This window comes from Adelges cooleyi, unplaced genomic scaffold (assembly GCF_023614345.1).
Source record: "Adelges cooleyi isolate 19-005CV unplaced genomic scaffold, UGA_ACOO_1.1 ACOO_flye_CR_arks_rails_tigmint_CR_PRNA_247, whole genome shotgun sequence".
Lineage (NCBI taxonomy): Eukaryota > Metazoa > Arthropoda > Insecta > Hemiptera > Adelgidae > Adelges > Adelges cooleyi.
Window position 1 is genome coordinate 14,099,048 of NW_026095912.1, and position 20,752 is coordinate 14,119,799.

Below are 20,752 nucleotides of genomic sequence, written 5' to 3' on the forward strand. Positions count from 1 at the left end.
GTGTGTGTGTATGCTTGTGCCCGCTAGGAATGCGCATACACAGTCGACAAAAAAAAAACCTACCGAGAACGAATAATTTCGACACAGTCTTTTTTCTTCTCTCACCTTCTTGCCTAGCTACGACAATATAACACATTATTATTATTATTATTATTATATTGTATGTGTGTATGCACCACAGTCTGTGTCTGCGTCGTGTGAACCGTCTATGGTGTACGGTCTGGCCCGTTCAAGAGGTTCAATGAGAGAGAGAGCAAAGAGGAGAGGAGAGAAAAGAAACGTTTCACGTTCGGGGCGCTCGCACGCGGAATAATTATAAACGACACACGACGTTAAGTCTCTGCCGCAGACGGTTTTTGTATTTTATATAACATATATTATAATATGCGGTATGAGTGCCAGAACGACAAGTCTTTCAAAAAGAAAAAGAAAAAAAGCATAAGCACTGTCGTTTTGTGTAGAGAGGAAAAACCGCGCACGTTTTCAAAACGATCAGTCGAAAACACTTGGTAAAAATCAAATTTCTTATGGCGACTGTGAACAAATATAGTTGATTGGTTAAAACTTTTCAATTCGTTATTACTAGTAGACCCGTTTTCAAGTCGAAGTACAGGTATTCCGCGGGGTAAAAGCGTTTTGAACATTTTCCATTGAAAAAGTATTAGGTAGATTGTACATGTTACATTAATATATTCAAGTCGTTAGGTTTGTTCGTCTACTCTGAACTTAATTAGCTTAGGTATCGTACGTACATACACCCAATAAACGCCATATTTTCAAATGAAGTAAAGTCGCCAAAATCACTAATTTCTATGATAATATAATAGACGTTTACTACTCGGATCGCCCTACACTCGGTGGGTTCTTATCGGCTTTCAGCTAAACTGCTTCTATCTGCGGCGTTTGGTTTAACTAGCCAAATGGCTTGTCTGTTTCTCTGGATTGCGGTTGTTACCGCAGCAGGACACAACAACGTTAACTTCCATGACCGCGGCAAGAATTTCATGCACTATAATCATTCCGTTTCGGTCTGTCCTTCGCAGTAGTAAATGGTGCGAACGAGAATCGCGTGGAATGTCCATTGAACTCCTCTGGCGGGCTGTGTTCGTTCAGGTGATCCCTGCCGTCGTAGCTCTATCACGGTTCGGTGGCACGTACACACATAACACCGAGAGAGCTGTGTCTTTGAGGTTTTTGCTTCTCTCAATGAACGACGACGACGCGGTCTTTGGCACAGGAATACACATGTTTTTGGTAGAGACGTTTTTTTTTTTTTTCGTGGGACGGCGATGGCGATGTGTTATTATTATTATGGCCGACCAGTCGCGTTCGTGGAAAATAAAAAACCCGCCAGACACGACGAGACGTTTTCGGAGCGTTTGCCAAAAATCGACGATGAGTGTAAACAGAAATTACCGCCGCTCGTTCATTACCATTCTGCGCTCGTTTACCGAAATAGCTTTGTCGTTGCGCGAGATCAATCGCCCCCAAAGTCACCGCCGCGCCTACCCCACTGCATAGGTGGACCCACACCTATGGTCGACCGGTTGGGTTCGGTTGAAAAACAATAGTAATTATTACCGTGATCGCGCACCACCACTTACACACACTATCGTTATAAATAATGATAATAATATATACTATGAATGGGAAATCTATGTAAACACGGGCTTTAACCGGAACGTCACGGTTAGAATTTCGTTTTCTCCGGTTCGTCACGTATATGCGCTCTCCGGTCGTTCCGCACTTCCGACTTGTGGCCGGACCGTTTAAAAAACAAATCACTATCCTTATTATGTTCGGTTTAAGTGTTATTGCAAAACCAATAGAGAGATTTGTTGGCGCACACTCCCCGTTAGCCGGGTTTAAATTTATTGCCGATGAGTCACTCGATATTATACGGTTTTTTTTTTTTTTTCGGTTATCGGCGACCTCGCCTTGCAGAGGAGGTCTGTGAATAAAAAATAAATAAAAACCGATTTACTGATTTGCACACAATCACTTATTTCCTCGATTGTCTTTCGGCGTTTGTTCAAAAGCAGCATTAGAAATTACCAATACGGATCGGCCTAGTAGTCCGGACGGGCGAAGCGAGCTATGAATATGAAATACACCGTCCGGACGCCTAACCCGTATTTTTCATACTCTCGTGTATGTAAGATATGCGCTGGCATTTATCGCATCTCGGTCGAATTACAATCTCCCACGACTTCCGGCCGAACACCAGTCCTCCGTCAGTCGGACTTGGTCAATTTGAAAACAGACTAGGTATGGCAAGAGGGTAGACACGGTCATTCTTATTTCTGACACCGGGTGTTGTAGAAAATTCTAAGACGCTTATTATGTGCGCGATGAGTGGTTTAGAAGAAGCAGCCAATGGAGACTGCGGTTAGCCGTAGTTGGCAAATCCATCGTGTGCAACACAATGTTGCTTGTCACTGTTAATTTACCAGCGGCCTCGACCGCCTTGAGTAAGACGCGAAAACTAAACACACTAATTTGCAAGTACAATAAGAAAGGTGTTATCACGATGATAATACAATAATATAGGCGTTGCGTTGTCGTCAGCCGGTTTGTCGTGTGCAAATTGGATGTAACAAAACGAGTGATTTTTCGCATCCGCAGGTGTCAGGATTTTCAGGTAGGAGCCACAGGGGACAGGTGGTGTGGTCTGGGGTCTTGGCAGGAGCTTGGTTAGGTAATAGGTGCGTGTACTTGCGGGGCGCTACGGTTGTCGGGTTCGAATAAAAAGGAAGAAGGGCACGCTAACGAGTGGGACGTGGAATTGGAAATAAATTTAATAAAAAAAAAAAAAAAAAGGGTCGATTCGGTTTTTGGGCAGCAGACGACACGTTTATTGGGCTCGTCTGTACGCGACGGATTTTAAGTATCGAAAATAAATAAAACCCGTGTATTGTCGTGGGATTTTTTTGAGTATGTCACGTGCGTGACGAGACCGAACCGACGGATCCTCTAACCCCTCCGCCTCGGTGTTTGTTGTTTACCTATACCCGCCTATATGTTGCCAATCACTTACCGACTGACGAGCACCGACCACCACATACTAAAGAGCAAAAGGTCTCGACAGCTCTGTCACTATACCCGTGTAAGTAAAATATGTTGACCGTTGGAGATATAATCGATGCGAACAACGCCGGCCGATCCTGTAATAATTTTTTAAATTTTATTTTACACTATGCGTCATTCGACCTCGGCCAAAAGTTGTTTACCGGAATACGGACACATAACATTATTGTGTGTGCATACAATAAAAAAACATAATTATTCGTACATTTGTATTTTTACATATATTATGTCATTGTGTGGTGTGGTGTGGTGTGGTCATCGTTAAAGATCCGTCAAAGTTGACAAACAATAACTGCGAACAAAAATAGCTGTCCTCTTAAGTACGTGCTCAACTACTTGTTTTTCTTTTTTGCGTGCAAAACACGTCTGGGGGCATACATTTTCGACTGTTGTAGTTCCATAGAATTTCAACGACATTTTTGCAATGTCGAATCAATGAACATCAGGAGATGTATATTTCTAGGGAAACTAAGAATTTTTTTTTAGGAAAAGTTCAAACACTAATAACAAATAGTCAATACACATTATTGAATTTTGTTGTGGGACATTGCATTCAACCGTTTCTTCACATGCTTATAAGGTTTAACTTATATTTATTAAAACAAATAATGTCGTGGGAAATTAAATTTTACAAAGCTTTTAAATGTTTACAGCTTAACCGGAATGTTTTTAAATACAAATTCGTCCATGTCAAAATTTAGATAAATATGTATTTTTTTTTTTATATATATAATATTTGTGTAGTACTTTTTCGCTAAAACATGAATAAGTAAGACTTGTTTTTTTTGCACGTGAACATATTTTAGGAATAAGTAAGGCCTACGGGCCTAAAAAATAATTATTGTTAAATTTAAAAGTGGTCGAGCAGTTTTTAATTGCTTAATAATTAATATTAAGAATTTATGCGGTGTATAATTATGTATAATTTTTAATGGGGCCAAAGCTATTAATCACAGAACGTCGAGTCCGTTAAAAACCGTTAACAAATTATGACGTTTGTAAATTTTGTATTTATTATTTTAAAGTCCATTTGTAACCTGGTTTTTTCATCTTTTAATAAATAAGTAAAATATTATGAAAATTCTAGCTGCAGTGTGACCAATATGACGAAATTACATTTCTCTGGTACATATTTTTGATTCGTTTACAACCATGCGATAAAAAAACATGCCTTATCAGTTATCAGTTTATCTATTGATCTGTATAGTTGATAAGGGTGACAACGTACAGTTGTTTAATAAACATTAACGTTTTTCATAGTTTAGGTTATATAAAATTTAGTAGATGGTAGATATAAGTTAGGTGATCCTAATTATCTTTTGTAAATCTACTTAAAAACAATTTGAACATGCGATTAAGTGTAAACTAAATGTGTATATTTTAGATCCATGGTAAAACATTATTTGGATCACCGTCAATAGAAAGATTGACATTATACGGATATTTTGTGGCTAAGATATCCGTGTCGATACTTAAGGGATTGCCTTGGCCGAATACCATTTTGTGAGTAATTGGAAATGACCCGTTTTTCGGGAAGAAGGCCTATTATTGTGAACGCGTTCGACTTTCAAAGGTCGCCTTAGAGTAGTAATTGTCGCTGTAATTATTATTATTTATAGCCATTGCCACATCCGTCGCAGTAAAATATTTAGTAATCTCCTTCGTCCTTGAGGCCGCCTGATGTTAATTGATTTTCGTTTATTGGCCGTCGTGTACTAAAACTAATAAGGCGCGTTTTCGCCACACATACAAAAGCGTGTTCCCTTTTTATATATACATATATTTATTTTTTCTTCCCGGCGGCAGATTAATAATAACAGCTAGCGTCGTCGTCGGCTAATAACAACATAATAAACGTTATTATTATTATAGTGTTACATATTATTATAAATGCTTATTATCGCGCTCCGTTATCCAACGGGGGCGACGCAACTCTTACAGCTAATAACCGTGTACTACTATACATATACATGTGTACATTTTTTCTTATATTATTATGTTTACAAGTAATGAATGAACGGTCTTTCGACATGAGTTGGAATCCGATGGCATCAGCGCATATATTCGACCTTTCGCAAAACGACGGACGTGATTGACAAAAAAAAAAAAAAAAAATTTTAAATTGAGTAGGTAGTAAAAAAAAAAACTAGTAATATACCACGTAACGCATCGTTCGGCGTTTTATGTAATGTAATATTTTTTTAATGGTTACACATAATATTAAAAGTCCAATAAAATTAATACCAAGTTCTTTTCGCTTGAAAAGTCGACATTTTTTTTTTTTTAATTTTCCAGTATTTGGAAAGCTTTCGGTTACAATGTATAGGCTGTATGAAAATAATAAAAATCCAGATTGAACGTCTCTAGTATGGTGTGCGTGCCCATTTACATAAATTTGAATTTCTAATTTAAATTAGTAATTGTACTAACGACGTTATGTTATTACAAATCATTATAATATATTATTGTATATTTGTTACACGCGTCATGTGAACATTTTATAAACACAAGTTTAAACAATTATTATAATCGATTAAATAATTAAAAATATTAACGACTTTTATATCACACAGTGATTTTCAAAACTACACTTAAAAGTTAAATTAACGGAATTTACATTATTAAACTATAAAACTAGCGCATTAAATATGACATTGTGTGGTTTCTAAAACCAACGGCTAACGCATCATATTTTGAATTGTCGTCCAAAATATGTCGAAAATTAAAAAATTTTAAAATTTCACCGTCGGCCAACGATGAAAACAACTGTAGCCACAGTCATAATAATAATATGTACAATACAATCGAAACGTGCGGATTATCGACTTTGGTTGTCTATGGACTTTTGACACGTGCCCTTGTACATGTGTGTATTGTACTGTCAAGCCGGACACGGTGATTTGTCAGCATCGATACAATCCGTCGATATGGAATAACAGAGTACATACGTTAAACGGTAATATTTTATTAATGACCGGTCTTGGGTACGGTTTTTTTCACGTATGGTATCCAAATAATACACTCGCCGGTCGTTTAGGTCGTTGAACCGCCTCAGTTTTTCGGAGAGACTCTCTCTTTCGTCTCTGCTCCGTTTTTTTCACATAAAGATGTGTATATATATATATATATATATATATATATGTTTAATACCGTATAAGGCACACGTTATCGTTATCGTTGCCACCGGTATAGCCAAATTGTACACAGACTATGGCGCACTGCACACCGACAGAAGCCCACCACGGTAGCGGTTTTTGACATTATCCTCACATTACAAATTTTTTTTTTTAAAAATTGCGGTACCGAACCGGTGGGCGAAACCCTGGTCGACTTGACGTTAAACACGTTGCACACGCCCTATATAATTATAATAAAAAAACAAACGTCCATATAACGCTATCACTTAACACAGATAAGTCCGGTTGACCTTTACGACGTCGGCGTAGGCGTTTTTTTTTTGGTGAAAAATAATATTATTGCGGTCGACCAATTAACGAGAGAGGCGCGTATCTCCAAGGCCGGTTTATATTACAACAGCGCATTGACAAAAAAATTAAAAAATGTTTAATTGCTTGTAAACTACTTAACACGTTTCGCTTTTGATAAACGGTCAAGAGGATTCCAATCCGTTTGAACCTAACGGTTAGAGTTGGCCCTCCCAAGTTCATTGTGTTATATGTAGCTTTGGAAATTTCCAATTTGGAACTTGTAAATTCATTATCTAACTGTGCCGATTGAATGTTTTAATCGTTTTGTTTTTGAACCGTTTGATTAATCGGCTAGAAATTGTGTCAAGAGATCACATTTGGTAACGCGTCACAGCTTCACTAATTCGGTTATATTTAATTTCCGATAAGAATAATCTCAGTTAAGATGACTCCGCGCCAGTTGTTTATAAAAAAAAGTAAAAAAAAAATAGTAAACCTAACCTAAATTTCTACTCGTGCCTGGTTTACCGTGGAATTGCTGGAAACTTATTTTACAACATATTACAAACGTTTTTAAAACTTTGCCCTGGTTTAAAAACCGTTTTGTTTTTCAACGCCACATTTGTTCGAACACTTGTGCAAATTTCAATTCAGTCCAAAAGTGTTAAATTTCAGGGCGCGACTAGATTTCCACGTTTCGATTTCATTGTGAGTTTATTTAATTTATTATTATTATGTTTTCAATTCCTCGATGAACAACAATGTACTGCCGCGTCGTTAATAGAAACCAGTGTGACGTGTAAACACGGATAGCTGGCTGTAAAATAATTGTAACGCATTTTTTCATAGCATTGTAGACATTGACTCGGTTAAATCCGTAGTAGATGCTATACCGGTGGTATAGTGTAATATCGCGTTATGGTGTAACTCGACTCGGGAACTCGAGAATCAATAAATAAAAAAAAATCTTAGTCAATACAAATCGTTAATTTGGCCAACCTGATTGTGTGTGTGTGTGTGTGTGTTCCATAAGAAAATAATATTTTTAAACCTGGACACACTTCTATATTTACCGCTCGCGCCCTCTTCTCTCCGCGGTGAGCCACGTGCACTTTTGCCCTCTAAATCATCGTCGTCGAGTTCTATTTTCGGGCACGGTCGTTATAATAAATATATATATATTATAAACCGGCAAAGGTCGTGCTGCCGTCACATTACCGGGTTTATTACACGCGTTGTTAATTTTCACCGGTTTTGCCCAGTAGAAGGCATACGGCCTTTTTTCTAAGATCTTGAAATGTGTGTGTGTGTGTTCTGCGTCGGTCGGGTACCCCGTTGGAAGCTCCCGTGAACTCTATAGGAGGTTGCCGGGTCGGTCTTCCCGAGGTCAAGCCCACGCCCAGTTGTTTTGACTTGCTCGAAACCATTAGTGGTGCGACTTACTTTACTTAACCGCACAGCCTTTGCACGCGCTACACCGGCAAACGATACCATATATCCCGTGTGTGCCTAATGCGCTATTATCGAATGTCAGCCAACGCCCTGACGTTCTGCCACTCTCGGGGCAAACCTACAACGCCCAAACGCCGCGCGACCTTAGCAACAATATTATCGTCTGGCGAAAATACATAGGTCGTCGAATGGGGCGGGTTAATGGAGCCGTGGTCAGCGTGTGCGATATTTTGTTGTCTTGGCGAATTCCAAACGAACATTAGGCGGTTTACCGTTGCGGTTTGTCGTCCGGCCAGCAGGTGTGATGGAATAAATGGCCGTGAAAACGCCGTCGTAGATATATACCTCTAACCACGCCGATGATACGGTAATAGAATATCATCGAGCCCGGGCAGGCAGGTCTTGCGGGGTGCGGTAGAAAAGATTAACGTCCCCGTGTCTATGATCGGTTTTTATTCTTTTTGTGATTGACGGCCTCAGCCGTTCGTGACGACCAACAACGCCCATTTTTCGCCCGAGTGCAGCAACGGGATATCGGTAACAAAAAAAAGTAATACACCTCTATAACATACTAATATAATACAACAACACCGTGTCGTTACTGTATTATATTATTATTATTATTATATTAGCCTTAGTAGTAGTAGTGCATTATAGTATCTCTGGTATAAGCGGCGGTATCGATCGCACGCCGCACACTAACCACCGAAGAATCGCACGACCGACCTATTAGTTAGTCATCCGCCCTTTGCGTGTCTGACAATATGATACATTATACTTGGACGGAAATCATCGGTTTATTGTCTTTTTTTCCCTTGTGCCGGCCAAAAGGCTGTTCGAACGAGAATTCTTAATTTTATTCTCCAGTAATAAATATGTGTAATTGGCCAACCAACTCGAGCCGTGACCCGTTCTCTCCCGCATGGAGGGCGACATGACATTGTAATGTAATTGATTCGAAAAAATGTCTTTTCCTCCTAGTATAGTTCAATCGGGACAAAAATAATATGTACATGATTACGGTATGCCGTGTGTGTGTCTTCTCCGGTGGAAACAAGTAAAACGACATGGCACGGTCGGGTCGTTATAGTAATAATATATTCACATAATATTGCTGAACCACCGTGCACATAGTTGTGTTTTTAGGTAACGACCGAACGTTGTTACCGTGACGGTGAACTCGCGTGTCAAATAAATTTTGCTCCAAAGGGCAGTCACCCCCTAACGTGTCCTGCCCCTTTCTCAACCCTCCCCCGAGGGCTGTAGAACACGGTTAAGACTTGTCCCCCCCCCCACCCAAATGTCCGGGCGGAAACGCGTTTACGTTATAACTTTTTTTCCATCCGACCGACTCGAAGCAAGTCATTTGTGTGAAAATCGTGTTTTTTTAACGGTTCGCTTGGTGACAAAATGTCGAGCTACTACGTGTACAATATAACGTGGCTGTGTGGCCTGGCGCTTGTTATCCACGAACGTGCTTTGGTCGTGTTTTTAAAATTAATTCCGAGTTAGTTAAAATCCCACGTGTTGACACGCGCCCAAAAAAAAAAAAAACACCCAGCCCGGTTCACGACGGTTTCCTCGGCTATACATACAGTAGGACGTCTCTGTGCGTTGTCCGACACACGAGTTGCCCGGCAAGCCGAGAACCGCGTAATTGTGCGTCGGCTAATTGGATCCGAGATAACAAGTGTGTTTTGCCCGGGTGGAATAACGTGGAATTTTCTTTCTGGCAAAACGCGCCGGCGGGGAGGGTCAAAACAGCGGGCTCGGTCGTGCGCCGGGCACACAAGAGAAAACATTTTTCGAATACTCGCCGAGGCCAATGCGGCAGCATCATCGCGCTCGGCTGTCACACAGCACCGTGTCACGCTGTCCGGAGGCACACAAGTCAGATTCCTTTAGACGAGGGCATCCGATGCCATTCTTTACCCGATCGCTGTCCCCGTACCTACTCGTTAACCTTTCGGAAACGCGTTCACGACAAAGTTCATGGCCGAACCCCCCCCCCCCTATCGTCGCTTGTGAAGAGATCCAAAAGAAAATGCGCGTCGAGCACGCTGAATTGAATCCAGAGCCATATTCACTGAGTAAATCGGCGAATAAGTGTATAAAACCTCCACAGACCAAATCCGTGACCGGCTAGTTTGCTATCTCATCCGGAAGCCACTTGCGTTTCTTAAGGTCCCGCGGAAGATAACGCGTTGAGCGAGTCAATCCGCCTAATGGAAAAAGCGGTTTTCTTTCACATTCGGATTGCATGCACAAAGCGTGTCGAGAGTTGTCAATTGCAGCTTCTATCGATTATTAGTGCATTAGATTTTAACGGACCGTCAAATTGGTCGATTTTGTCCGTCATCAGTGAACTGTTACGTTTTGGATACAAAGGTGTTGTTTATCAGCCTCTTGACATTGAGCAGCCGGATAAGATTTTATTGCCGCATCCAACCCGCCGACCCGATCCTAGTATAAATCATCATGTCGAACGTCGGTTATCTTTTATTACATAATAACAACGGCTACAAAACGAACCGGCGAGTTAACCGTCGAATAAATTCAATGTTAATTATGTCCCTAATCGGTCGAACACCGTGAAGGAGGGCGGGGGGGGGGGAGGTCGGGGTTCATCGACCCCGGTGTGATTGGAAAGTAGAAGCAAAAATATAGGGACCCCCGTTGGATCTAATCTGCGACATTATTGACAGATTTTCGAACACTTCTCACGAGCGATTGGCAGCGTTTATTAAATTAATCCGGTATGGTACGGTTCGGACCGCGGTCGTGACTTCAATGTAATAATAACAATCGTGATCGCCGGTGTACCCTTATAGGGAAAAAAACAAAAGATTCGACCGACGCCCGCACGACAATGGAGCGGTGGTTTGCCGCCGCCGCGCCGCCGCCGACACACGCGGTCCGATAACAATAAATTATGTTTCATTTGATTTCCCATTCGTATCATTACTATTGTTATTACTATTATCACACGACCGAGTGTGTGTGTGCGCGCAATGGTTAATTACTACGCACACTGATATTGGAGAACACAACAATCGGCATGGCCACGCGAACGCAATCATCACACGTATCCCGGCCGTAGTGTTTTTCAACCGCAGCCGAATGAATCGATGGTAAAAAAAATAATAATAATCATGCACACCTTGTAGTAAATGAACGTCGTGTATCATATATATATAATATGTGCAGCCAGTTGTTTCACTGGTCGTTTGATGTTTTGCCGACGCCCACGCTGTCCAACAGCCGCACATTTCTCGAGGTGCTGATGCGTATGCGTGCCCTCGAGGTCAGCCACGCCACGACCTTCCACCTCGGTGGAAGATTCGCTTTTTTCGACGCGCTTCGACCCGCCGAAAGTTTATAATCTTCTCGTGCCGCCACCCTGTAAAATGTTTTTAAAAAACACACATTTCTGATCGTGCGTTTTGTTTTTCTGTTTTTTTTTTTCAGTTCACTGCCGACCAAACCAATTAAAAGACAACAAACAAGACCAGCCGATCGTCGACGACGACGACGACTACATGGCAGACGGCGAAGGCACCGACGACGAAGACGACGACGGCGGACAAGACGGAAACGTCGGCGGAGGAACCGGACAATTGCCGGTCATACTGACCATAGGACTCAACGTGGATGCCGCCGAAGGCACTACCGTGAGGTTGCCGTGCAAAGTGGACAGACCACGTGAGTCAATATTCTTGCATGTCGGTTTGTCTGAGCCAGCATGCAGCCCCCCCCCCCATGTTGTCCTGATGCGATTCATCCATCCGCAGGCCCATCGTCTAGTTTGAGACAATAGGACGAGAATGTTTTCTATGACACAAGTCGCGTTTCCAACCCAGAACCTTGTGATTTTCACGGTCCCGGCCAACGGCATACGCTAAAGAGTCGAATTTTCACATACTGACACAAAGGGAGGCGAGGGAATGGAATGATAATTTAGAGTATGCACGAGGAAGAAAGGATTGCACGGTGATAAGAGGGGAAATCGATCATTTCTGGATAGCCGATAAGAAATTATTGATAAATGATAAAAGAATCAGTCGACAAGAGACAGAATGTCTGTTCTCGTTGTGGTTTGTACTAATTCGCTAAAAACGTGCACTGCCGTTGTCGAATTATTTGTTTTAAAATGTATTCTTCATTCTTCAAATTCGCCTATTTTAAATAACTGTTTTTAAATAAACATTCTTTTTTACTTTATACCAGAACCTTTTCTACATTATGTGTCATCAAATATGACTGTTTTCAATCGGATCATATTTAGTACAACAATTTTTTTTTAGTATTATCTTCGGAGTACAACGTGTGCACTTTAGTTTAAATCGTTTCTCCTTTTCTATTACTTTACTGCCGTTTTTTTTTTACCAAGACTCAAACCCCGTTTTTTTCGGAGGAAATACTGAATTATTTTTCTTGGAAAATTTCAGTAACGTTAAAAAATAACAATTAACGACAGAAATTCGATTACACAATGCTAATGACGAACATGACATGTCAAACGACTAAAGGCTGATGACGGTGCTGATCATATTATTATTATCTTGTTAGCTTGAGTTTCTTCCATTCGGTGCACCGTCTTGGTTTTTGACAACAATAATTACTGATGGCCATTAAATTCGGCGATAACACAACGACAAGTAAACATTATCGTTTAGCGATAATGGAAAATATGTAATAATGTTCAGATTAACTATTTTTTTTGTATGTTGTTTATTTTACTAACCGCCAATGTGTATCATCGGTTACTGTAAAAAAGGTCATAAACCGAGGAGGACTACTAGACTACATATTGTCAGTTGTCTCTAAAAAGGAAAGAAAAAAAAATATTCAGCAAAATAGGGACGATACAAAAATCTGTTGGTTGGCTTGAAATCAATCACAATTATTTTTATTTGCCGTTCTACTTTTGGCTGTATTGTTTACTTGTGATGTTACTCCGTGTGCAAAGTGTACGTTCATAGAGGAGTTTGCCATGTTCCTTTTGGCAAGCATTTTCAATTTATTAACGCCGCTCAATTACATTTACCACATTTGTATCCGCTGGTCGGCTGCAATTAATCAACATTTTTTTTCGGGACTTGCTATTTCTCTTCTTGTCGTTTGAAGCTATTTTAATGCAGTTGCAGTTTAATGAGTTGGCGTTTTGCACATTCACTCGATGGTAATCCGCTGAGGCGAATTGTTTTTTCGCACTCATTTCATATTATAAAAACCTTCTGGTTATGTATTAAATTGTGTTAGACAGTCATTTAAAAACGAATAAAAATACATAATAATATTTTTGGCTTTTGAATTATTAGTTATATTCTAAAAATATGTGTGTCATTAATATTTGATTTCTAGCCAAAATATCATTAAAAAATCTCGAATTTTCATTTTACTTTCTTAGTTTGATTATTCGAGTTAAAGTGGTCTCGGTTTCTTACATATTATACTGATTGCGGTTTTTTGAATGGACATTTTTAAAAATTTTTATTTCTGGTATTGATTCAAATTACAAGAAATTAAAAAATAAAACACATTTGCAGTATGCTTTTTCAGCTTTTCGTTCGCAGTATTTCCATTATAAGTCCTATGATTTAAATAAACGATCGTCGCGAGACGACTTCTCCTTGTAAACTCAGTAACAAATACATAAAACAGACCACCGATTGTGTTGTAGTTTCTTCATACTAGGTTGTTGGGGTAGTGTACACACGGGGACCGTTTAATATATGTCAGTTATGCTATTTTCCCATTGTAATAATGAAAATTCGCTTGTCGGTTTTACAGTCACAGACACCGCCATGATTTGGCTGAACGGCACCAAGACCATCTTCACCGAGGAATACAGAATCACGTCGGACCCTCGCGTTCATACCGAACGCAATCCCACCAAGGAAGACTACACTCTAGTCATTGACTCTGTCACCTCGCAGGACGCCGGCACGTATACTTGCAAGATCACCAGCTCTACGCCGGTCACGATAACCCACGAGCTCCGCATTACCCGTAAGTACGAATACATACGGTACCGACGTTATTAGCTATACCTGAACACACACAGTTGTTGTTGTTGTGTCTGCGCCGAGTGACCTACCGGTTTTCCAAGCCTCGTCAACCCGAGGGTACCGTATAATGATCATCCGGATTGTAGTGTATCATGATCGTGTAAATCTAAGGTAAGGTTTTATCAATAGCTTCGAAACGAGAACAGGCCGCGGTTCCAGTGTCGCCGTCGCCGGATTTAATTAATAAAAAAAAAAAAATGATACGTTAAACAAATATGAACGCGCGTCGCTTTTACAGATCCGGCACGTATCGTGGACATCGAACCGCACGGCAAGAAAACCGTCGTCAAGAAGGGCGAACCCGTCATCTTGAAATGCCTGGTCGCCGGATTTCCCGTGCCCACCGTCAAGTGGACAAAGGTGAGAGACCACGGGGGGGGGGGGGAGGGGGTTAATTGAGAGTGCTCTTCTAATCGGGGTTTTTGTCGGTTCGGCGTCGCAGGTGAGCAGATTCGGAGGTGGAACCAACGGTGCGGCGGGTACCGGCGAAACCGAGTCTGCGATTGTAGCGATGGGCCCGGAAGTCCGTATCGAGTCGGTGGCTTCCACCCATGCCGGTTACTACGAGTGTCAAGTCGAGAACAAGTTGACGAACAACACCAACGCGGACAACACCGAACGTCGTGGCATCGAACTGGAAGTAGAATGTGAGTAGCAGCGCCGCACACAGTGTCACACTCGGTGCACGCCTATAGTGCTTTAAAATCGTCAACACTAATAATAATAATTATAAATTCCCCCGTGTGTTGGCAGACCCGCCCGAGATAGTCGTGCCCAAAGCCACGGTGAACACCGGCGAGACGTATTCGGCTATCCTGACCTGCACTGTCCGTTCGCATCCCAAACCCAAGGTACGTACACAACGCATTGGTGATCAGGTCGGTCCGTTGTGAAAACGGTTTTATTATTTGGTCAGGTGTCCTGGGAAAAAGATCAAGTACCGATCCAGGCGCAACCGACCGTCCAAGGTTCGGCCGACGGTTCCCGGTACGAAATCAACAGGCAGCTGGGCGGCGGATACGGTAACGGCAATTCTTACCAGCTGAAGATCAAGCACATCAGGCCCACCGACGACTTCGGCAAGTACAGGTGTCGCGCCGAAAACAAGTACGGCGTCGTTTACGGAGAAGACATCGTGCTTACGGGTAAGCAAGCGTATACAGCGTAGCGCACAGCAGTGATTTGACTGTACCGATCGTTATTGATCCACGCGGCCGACTGATGATTGCAGGAACTCCGGCCAAACCGACTTTGGAAATCACCAAGGTGATGGACTCGAACGACGTGGACAAGAAAAGTGGCCGCAACACCGAATTGGTTTGGGTGTTGGACAGTTGGTCTCCGGTTTTGGAATACCAAGTGCAGTACAAACGGCAGCAGGTAATATACTCGAATGAAACGGGGATGGGGACGTCACGCCCCCGTCCCACATGCCTATGCGGACTCGGGACTTACGCTACGTTGTTTTTCCCTGCCCCTCCCTGCCCCCCCCCCAAAACAGGACCAAGACTGGATCAACGTGAAGCACTCGCCCAAGGTGACCGAACCCGAAGACCCGACGGCCGACGAACGCCGGTACAAACTCAAGTACATCTTTAGCGACCCCGAAGAGCACAACGACGTGATGTTCACGGCTGCCACGTTCGTGGTCAGGGCTCGGGCCAGGAACGTCCAGGGTTGGTCCGAATGGTCCACCGACGCCGTGTTTTCCGGTAAGCCAGCATGACGCGACGGAGCTGTTGAGTAGCGAACTTTCGTGTGTACACATATAATATACTCTGTACAAAAAAACACACGTGCCAAACAGATGCCGGCTAGCTTTATATAATTTGTATTGGGCGTGCGTTAACGTTGAAGTGTTTGTGACCGTCGTTTGTCGTCACTCTGATCATCTCAATTGGATCTGCTCTGTTGCCCTCTCTCTTTCGAGGTGTTCGTTGGACGTCTCCAAAAACGACGACGACACATTCGGGTAGCGGATAATTAATAACCGTCCGGGTAAACCGCTATGATCGTCGGCCGTTAAGTACAATATCTTAACTGATGGCATTGCCGACCGTTGGACAGTAGACGAGGGTATAATAATATATATATATATATACAAGACGGTCGTGACTAGTCTTTAAATAAATAACCGCGGGCTTGCGCGTCATCGGAATCAATCTTGTAAGCGTCGTTCGACAAGCGGTTACCCACTGAAATACCCGTTTCTGAAATTCTAGGTGTTTTTTTTTGTTCTATTCGGTAGACCGTTAATTAGTCCGACGGGTTACGGGCCGGCCGGGGCCCCGTAGTGGCAAACACTAATGGCTATAAAGATAGGTAAAATGGAAACACAGTGTGGCGGACACTTGTTGTGTGGGTAAAATTAAAACAGTAAATCAAGACAGTTGTTCGTCAGTCGACTTATCTGAACACTGTACGACAGAGTCGATTGGGAAACTGGAGGAGGGTTGACCTATTTGTCGAGATGTTGTTTCTAACTGCGACAAAGTACAAGACTTGTCTGTTAACATCTCAGATCGAGTCCAACACGGTCCACATCTTGACACTTTGACGGTAACGCTTCGTTTACTCGCATAACACACTCGTGTGTAAAATATATTATAATACCTACTGAGTACTATTACATTATCATACTTACATTACTTGTTATGTTCACGCGCATGTTAATTAAATTTGCGATTCGATATTTAACGAATGATAATATCGAGCCATAAATTAGGTATCGGTTGTTGTTTGCGCTTTTATATTTTTATTTCAAACATGTTATATATTTTTTTTATTTTGTAATTTTGCACGCTTACACACGTTATTATACCCCATTGTAGGGTGGAGACCGCAACTCTTAGGTGCCAAGGGAGACGAAGATGCCAACGAAATACTGGACCAGGGTCGAGTTAAGATACAGAGTGAGTACACGTGTATATACACAGCCTGGTGGTGTTTGGGCACGATCGCTTGGGGATATATTACACTTATTTTTTTTTAACCGCTCTTATTTTTTTTATTGTTTGCAATCGATACGAGACAAAAAGCTATGGCATGCCGTCAGCACCGCATCGTAGAAAATATGTTTTTTTTTTTTTTTTTTTTAGATAATAATAATGTACTATAATACAGTGTTGTTGTTGTGTCGCCTGCAAAGGCAGTCGAACGATAAAGATATTGGCATAATATTGTGTGTTTAATCCACTCGAGAACGAGACACGCGCCACACCTTTGGACGGGTTTTTGCTGGGTTGGTCGTAGATAAAATATTATGTGGAGTGTTTTAACAAATCACCTAGTCGACAGGGGAAAAAACCAATCCGCACTGTGTGATGTAATTTGTGATAATTGTAGGTAAAGCTCTCCGGCTGAGCCAATATATCATATTTCAAGGCGTCGTCCCCAAAGCAGATAACAGTATTGTTACTCGTTGAAAAACGATGACATCAACCGCCGCACGTGTGATAGCTGTGGTCGAAAGCGTGTTTGCCTTCACTATGGGAAATTAAAACGCTTTTCATTCGAGCGAACCACAGTAAATGTACACACGTTCAAAATAAAACCCTAGCTTTATTGGTTAAGCCAATAGTCCTTTGTCGGGGGAAAAAAAGTTTAAAAAAAAAAGCCTTGAAAATTAACATGAACAGTAAAAATATTTTCAATAACAATATTTGTTCGAACACTTATGATTTTTACTAAAAATAAAAAAAAAACAGTAAAACATCATTAAAACTCTTTATGGGCGGTTTTGTTTATTTGAGCTTTTAGACATGAGTAAGTTCATTTTTTTGGTTAAATTAGCCAAGAAAACGGCCAAATTTTAAATTTTGGTTTTTTCCAAGAGATTTTCAAGAAATTCCTTTGTCTAAATTAAAATTAAAAACTAATATTTTATATATTAAATCAACCCGATGAATGGCAATAAATTAGGCAAAGCTATAAAGTTTTCGTTAAAAAAAAAAAACGTACTTAGAAAAATAGTTTTTTGTCTCCTGAAAAAAACCAAAATTTGAAATTTATTTTTTTCATAAAATTTGGTGTTATTTTCTATATTTCCAAATGAACGACGGTGCAATGTGTGAACTTTAAAGGAATGCCTATGTGCAATTATTGCGCACCTAACGTTCATCGAGGGTTGTTAAAAATCCAACAAAAAACATTTCTAACGGCGAGTGGTATTTCTGGCATTGTCATGCTGGCGTTGACATTTGTATTGTTTTATTTGAAAAATATCTACAAGGTACATGTTGTGTTATTGCGGACGTCTTCTTGGGCAGTAGCGGTTAATCGAGAATATATTAACATAGGAAATAACGTGGTTGTTTTTTTTTTCTCTTCTTACATACATTGTCCCGGAACGAAATGAGAGAAAAATATATATTATATCATTATCAATTCATAACCCGTAAGCCGTATTATAATGACGTTATACGATCGTTAAACATACCTAAGTAGGCCGTGGGTAAAAATTAACACAATAGCCCGACCTGACTTGCATGAGCAGAGCACCACAAGCAGCAACGGGGGATGTGTGCTCCTTGGGAGAGGCGCCTTTCATAATTATATTATCTTAGGCCAGAGCCGTGTGACAATATAAAATACCATCGCCACCGCCATCGCCAGTTTCGATTGGTCCAAGTAACAGAAATTAAACCGTTGTGCCGTTAGAAAATTAAATCTAATTTAAATATAGCGCAATACATCAATTAAATTCTTCAACTCTCAGGTTGTAATCAAACGAAAAATTCCAAGTTCAGTGTCAATAGTGTTTCCCTAGTAACTATACACCACAACATAATTACTTGCTCGTTGTTTACACGAAATTAACACCAAACGTTCTAGTCAAATATTGACTATATTTCGCTCCTTATTTATATTACATACCAAGACTTGTTCCCAGATAAATCCTTAGGTTCGACCGAATTGAGTAGTTCAACCAAAGGTTACAATTAGAGTGGTAACACTTGTAAGATCATATTATAACGCCTCGTGTGCTCGGCAACGGAGTCGGTCGAGAAAGGCGAACGACAGTGTGACCACTTTAAAAAATATAAAAGTGGTTGAACACACTGCTTAGTAGCATAAACGCTTGTCAATTATGCGGACAAAATATATACCAAAGAAATATGCTATTATTTATGTCATTCTGGTCACACTGCAGTTGGCCTTTTCGATACTTGATAATACAATATTATATTACTTATTGCCACACTCTTCTTCTTTTCTTAAGAATTTAAATATCGTTCGACTGATGCCGCTGCCTCTCGTGTACTATTTCAACAAAAAACCACATCTGTCCGTCGTTTTTGATTTTTTTTTTTGTTAATCCAAATTTATATTAATATATAATATATTTTGCAGAAGCTTCGGCCAGCAGCAAAGCGGCGTTCACCGACTGTTCTTGGATCAATATCGGTTTGTCTTTGGCCATGGCAGTGTTGGCGGCAAGACATTTGGCTGGCAACAACGGCTGTTAAACAACAAAATTAAAAGCAACTCCCTCCAAAAAAAAAAAAAAAAAAATTACATATATATATATATATATATACAGCACAAACACACTAAATAAAATATATATAATAATAATATTAACTATCAATTTAATAAACACACAGAAACGCGCACAAACGTCGACGGATGGATAATTATTTTTACTGTTTGTGTTTGTTTTTTAAATTTAAATTTATTTTTTTTAACCGTTTAGCGCCAACGCGTTTTGGCCAAAAAAAAAAAATTCTATTACACAACGACCGTTAAATGATAAGATTAAAAATAAAAAATTGAAATAACCAAAGTATCTTTAACGCGTCGTCGCCCATTCGACGGATCGATTAATTTATTATTATTTATTTCGATTAAAAGTAAAGTCATTTTTTTTTTTTTTAAATTATTTTTTAACGAAATATTATTTAGTTTAGGGGCGGCCAAACGACGTTTGGCCTCGGATTAGTGTATCATATTATATTTGTGAATTTTAAAAAATATATATTATATTATTATATATTTTTAATACGCCGACTACTAGACTAGCTTGTGTACAGCTTTATATTTTTTATTATTATAAGATGTGGTAAACATTTTTTGAAACGTGTAATATTTTCTTATAATATTGCAAATTTTTCGGATCTTTCAAAAAAATTGAAATTAAAATCGCCGACACGTGCCTGTGTGATTTATATACGCGCTTTGAACCGTGTTTTTACATTTTTTTTTTATTATTATTGACAATATTCAAAAGACTTTTGACATACACTAACAGACGAGCTTAATAAAAAAAGTATACTTGAATAGTATATTTAAAAAAAAAAAAATAATAATTATAACGTTATTTTTTAAAAGCTTTTTACTTTATTACGGAGAAAAAAAACCAAATAATAATATAATAGTTATTGTTTTTTTGTCTAACGCACATTTCGCTGCATACACTGTGTAATCATAAACTATATACAAGGTAAACTATAGTATGTTATAGATAATTAATTAGTTGTAATGATATTTTTGTTTTTTTTTTTTTTAACGTGAAAGATAATCAAAATTAACTATCAAAAAAAAAAAAAAGAAAAGAATTTTAAAATAGTGCCCTCCCCATAATTATTATTATTATTATTATGTTGTATATTTAGTTACGCTGTTTTTATTGTAATTTTTTTTTTCCTCTTCGAAAAAAATTAGTGTACGTTTACACACATTTGTCTTATAAATATTTTATATATTTTGTAAAAT

General features: G+C 39.9%; 1 protein-coding gene across 2 annotated transcripts in view; it reads left to right on the plus strand.

The window, feature by feature from the left end:
- LOC126836611 (contactin-5-like) overlaps positions 1-19,647 on the plus strand; it is a 39,975-nt gene extending 20,328 nt beyond the window's left edge. The window contains exons 2-11 of one of the 2 annotated variants that reach the window (XM_050570171.1): positions 11,436-11,669; positions 13,761-13,979; positions 14,277-14,398; positions 14,481-14,685; positions 14,792-14,889; positions 14,955-15,183; positions 15,270-15,418; positions 15,540-15,750; positions 16,870-16,950; positions 19,391-19,647. In XM_050570171.1, the coding sequence (XP_050426128.1) occupies positions 11,436-11,669; positions 13,761-13,979; positions 14,277-14,398; positions 14,481-14,685; positions 14,792-14,889; positions 14,955-15,183; positions 15,270-15,418; positions 15,540-15,750; positions 16,870-16,950; positions 19,391-19,506 (1,664 nt within the window). In that variant the 3' untranslated portion in view covers positions 19,507-19,647. The remainder of the gene's footprint in view (positions 1-11,435; positions 11,670-13,760; positions 13,980-14,276; positions 14,399-14,480; positions 14,686-14,791; positions 14,890-14,954; positions 15,184-15,269; positions 15,419-15,539; positions 15,751-16,869; positions 16,951-19,390) is intronic. The other variant, XM_050570173.1, reaches the window with a different exon arrangement.
- The last annotated feature ends 1,105 nt before the right edge of the window (positions 19,648-20,752 follow it).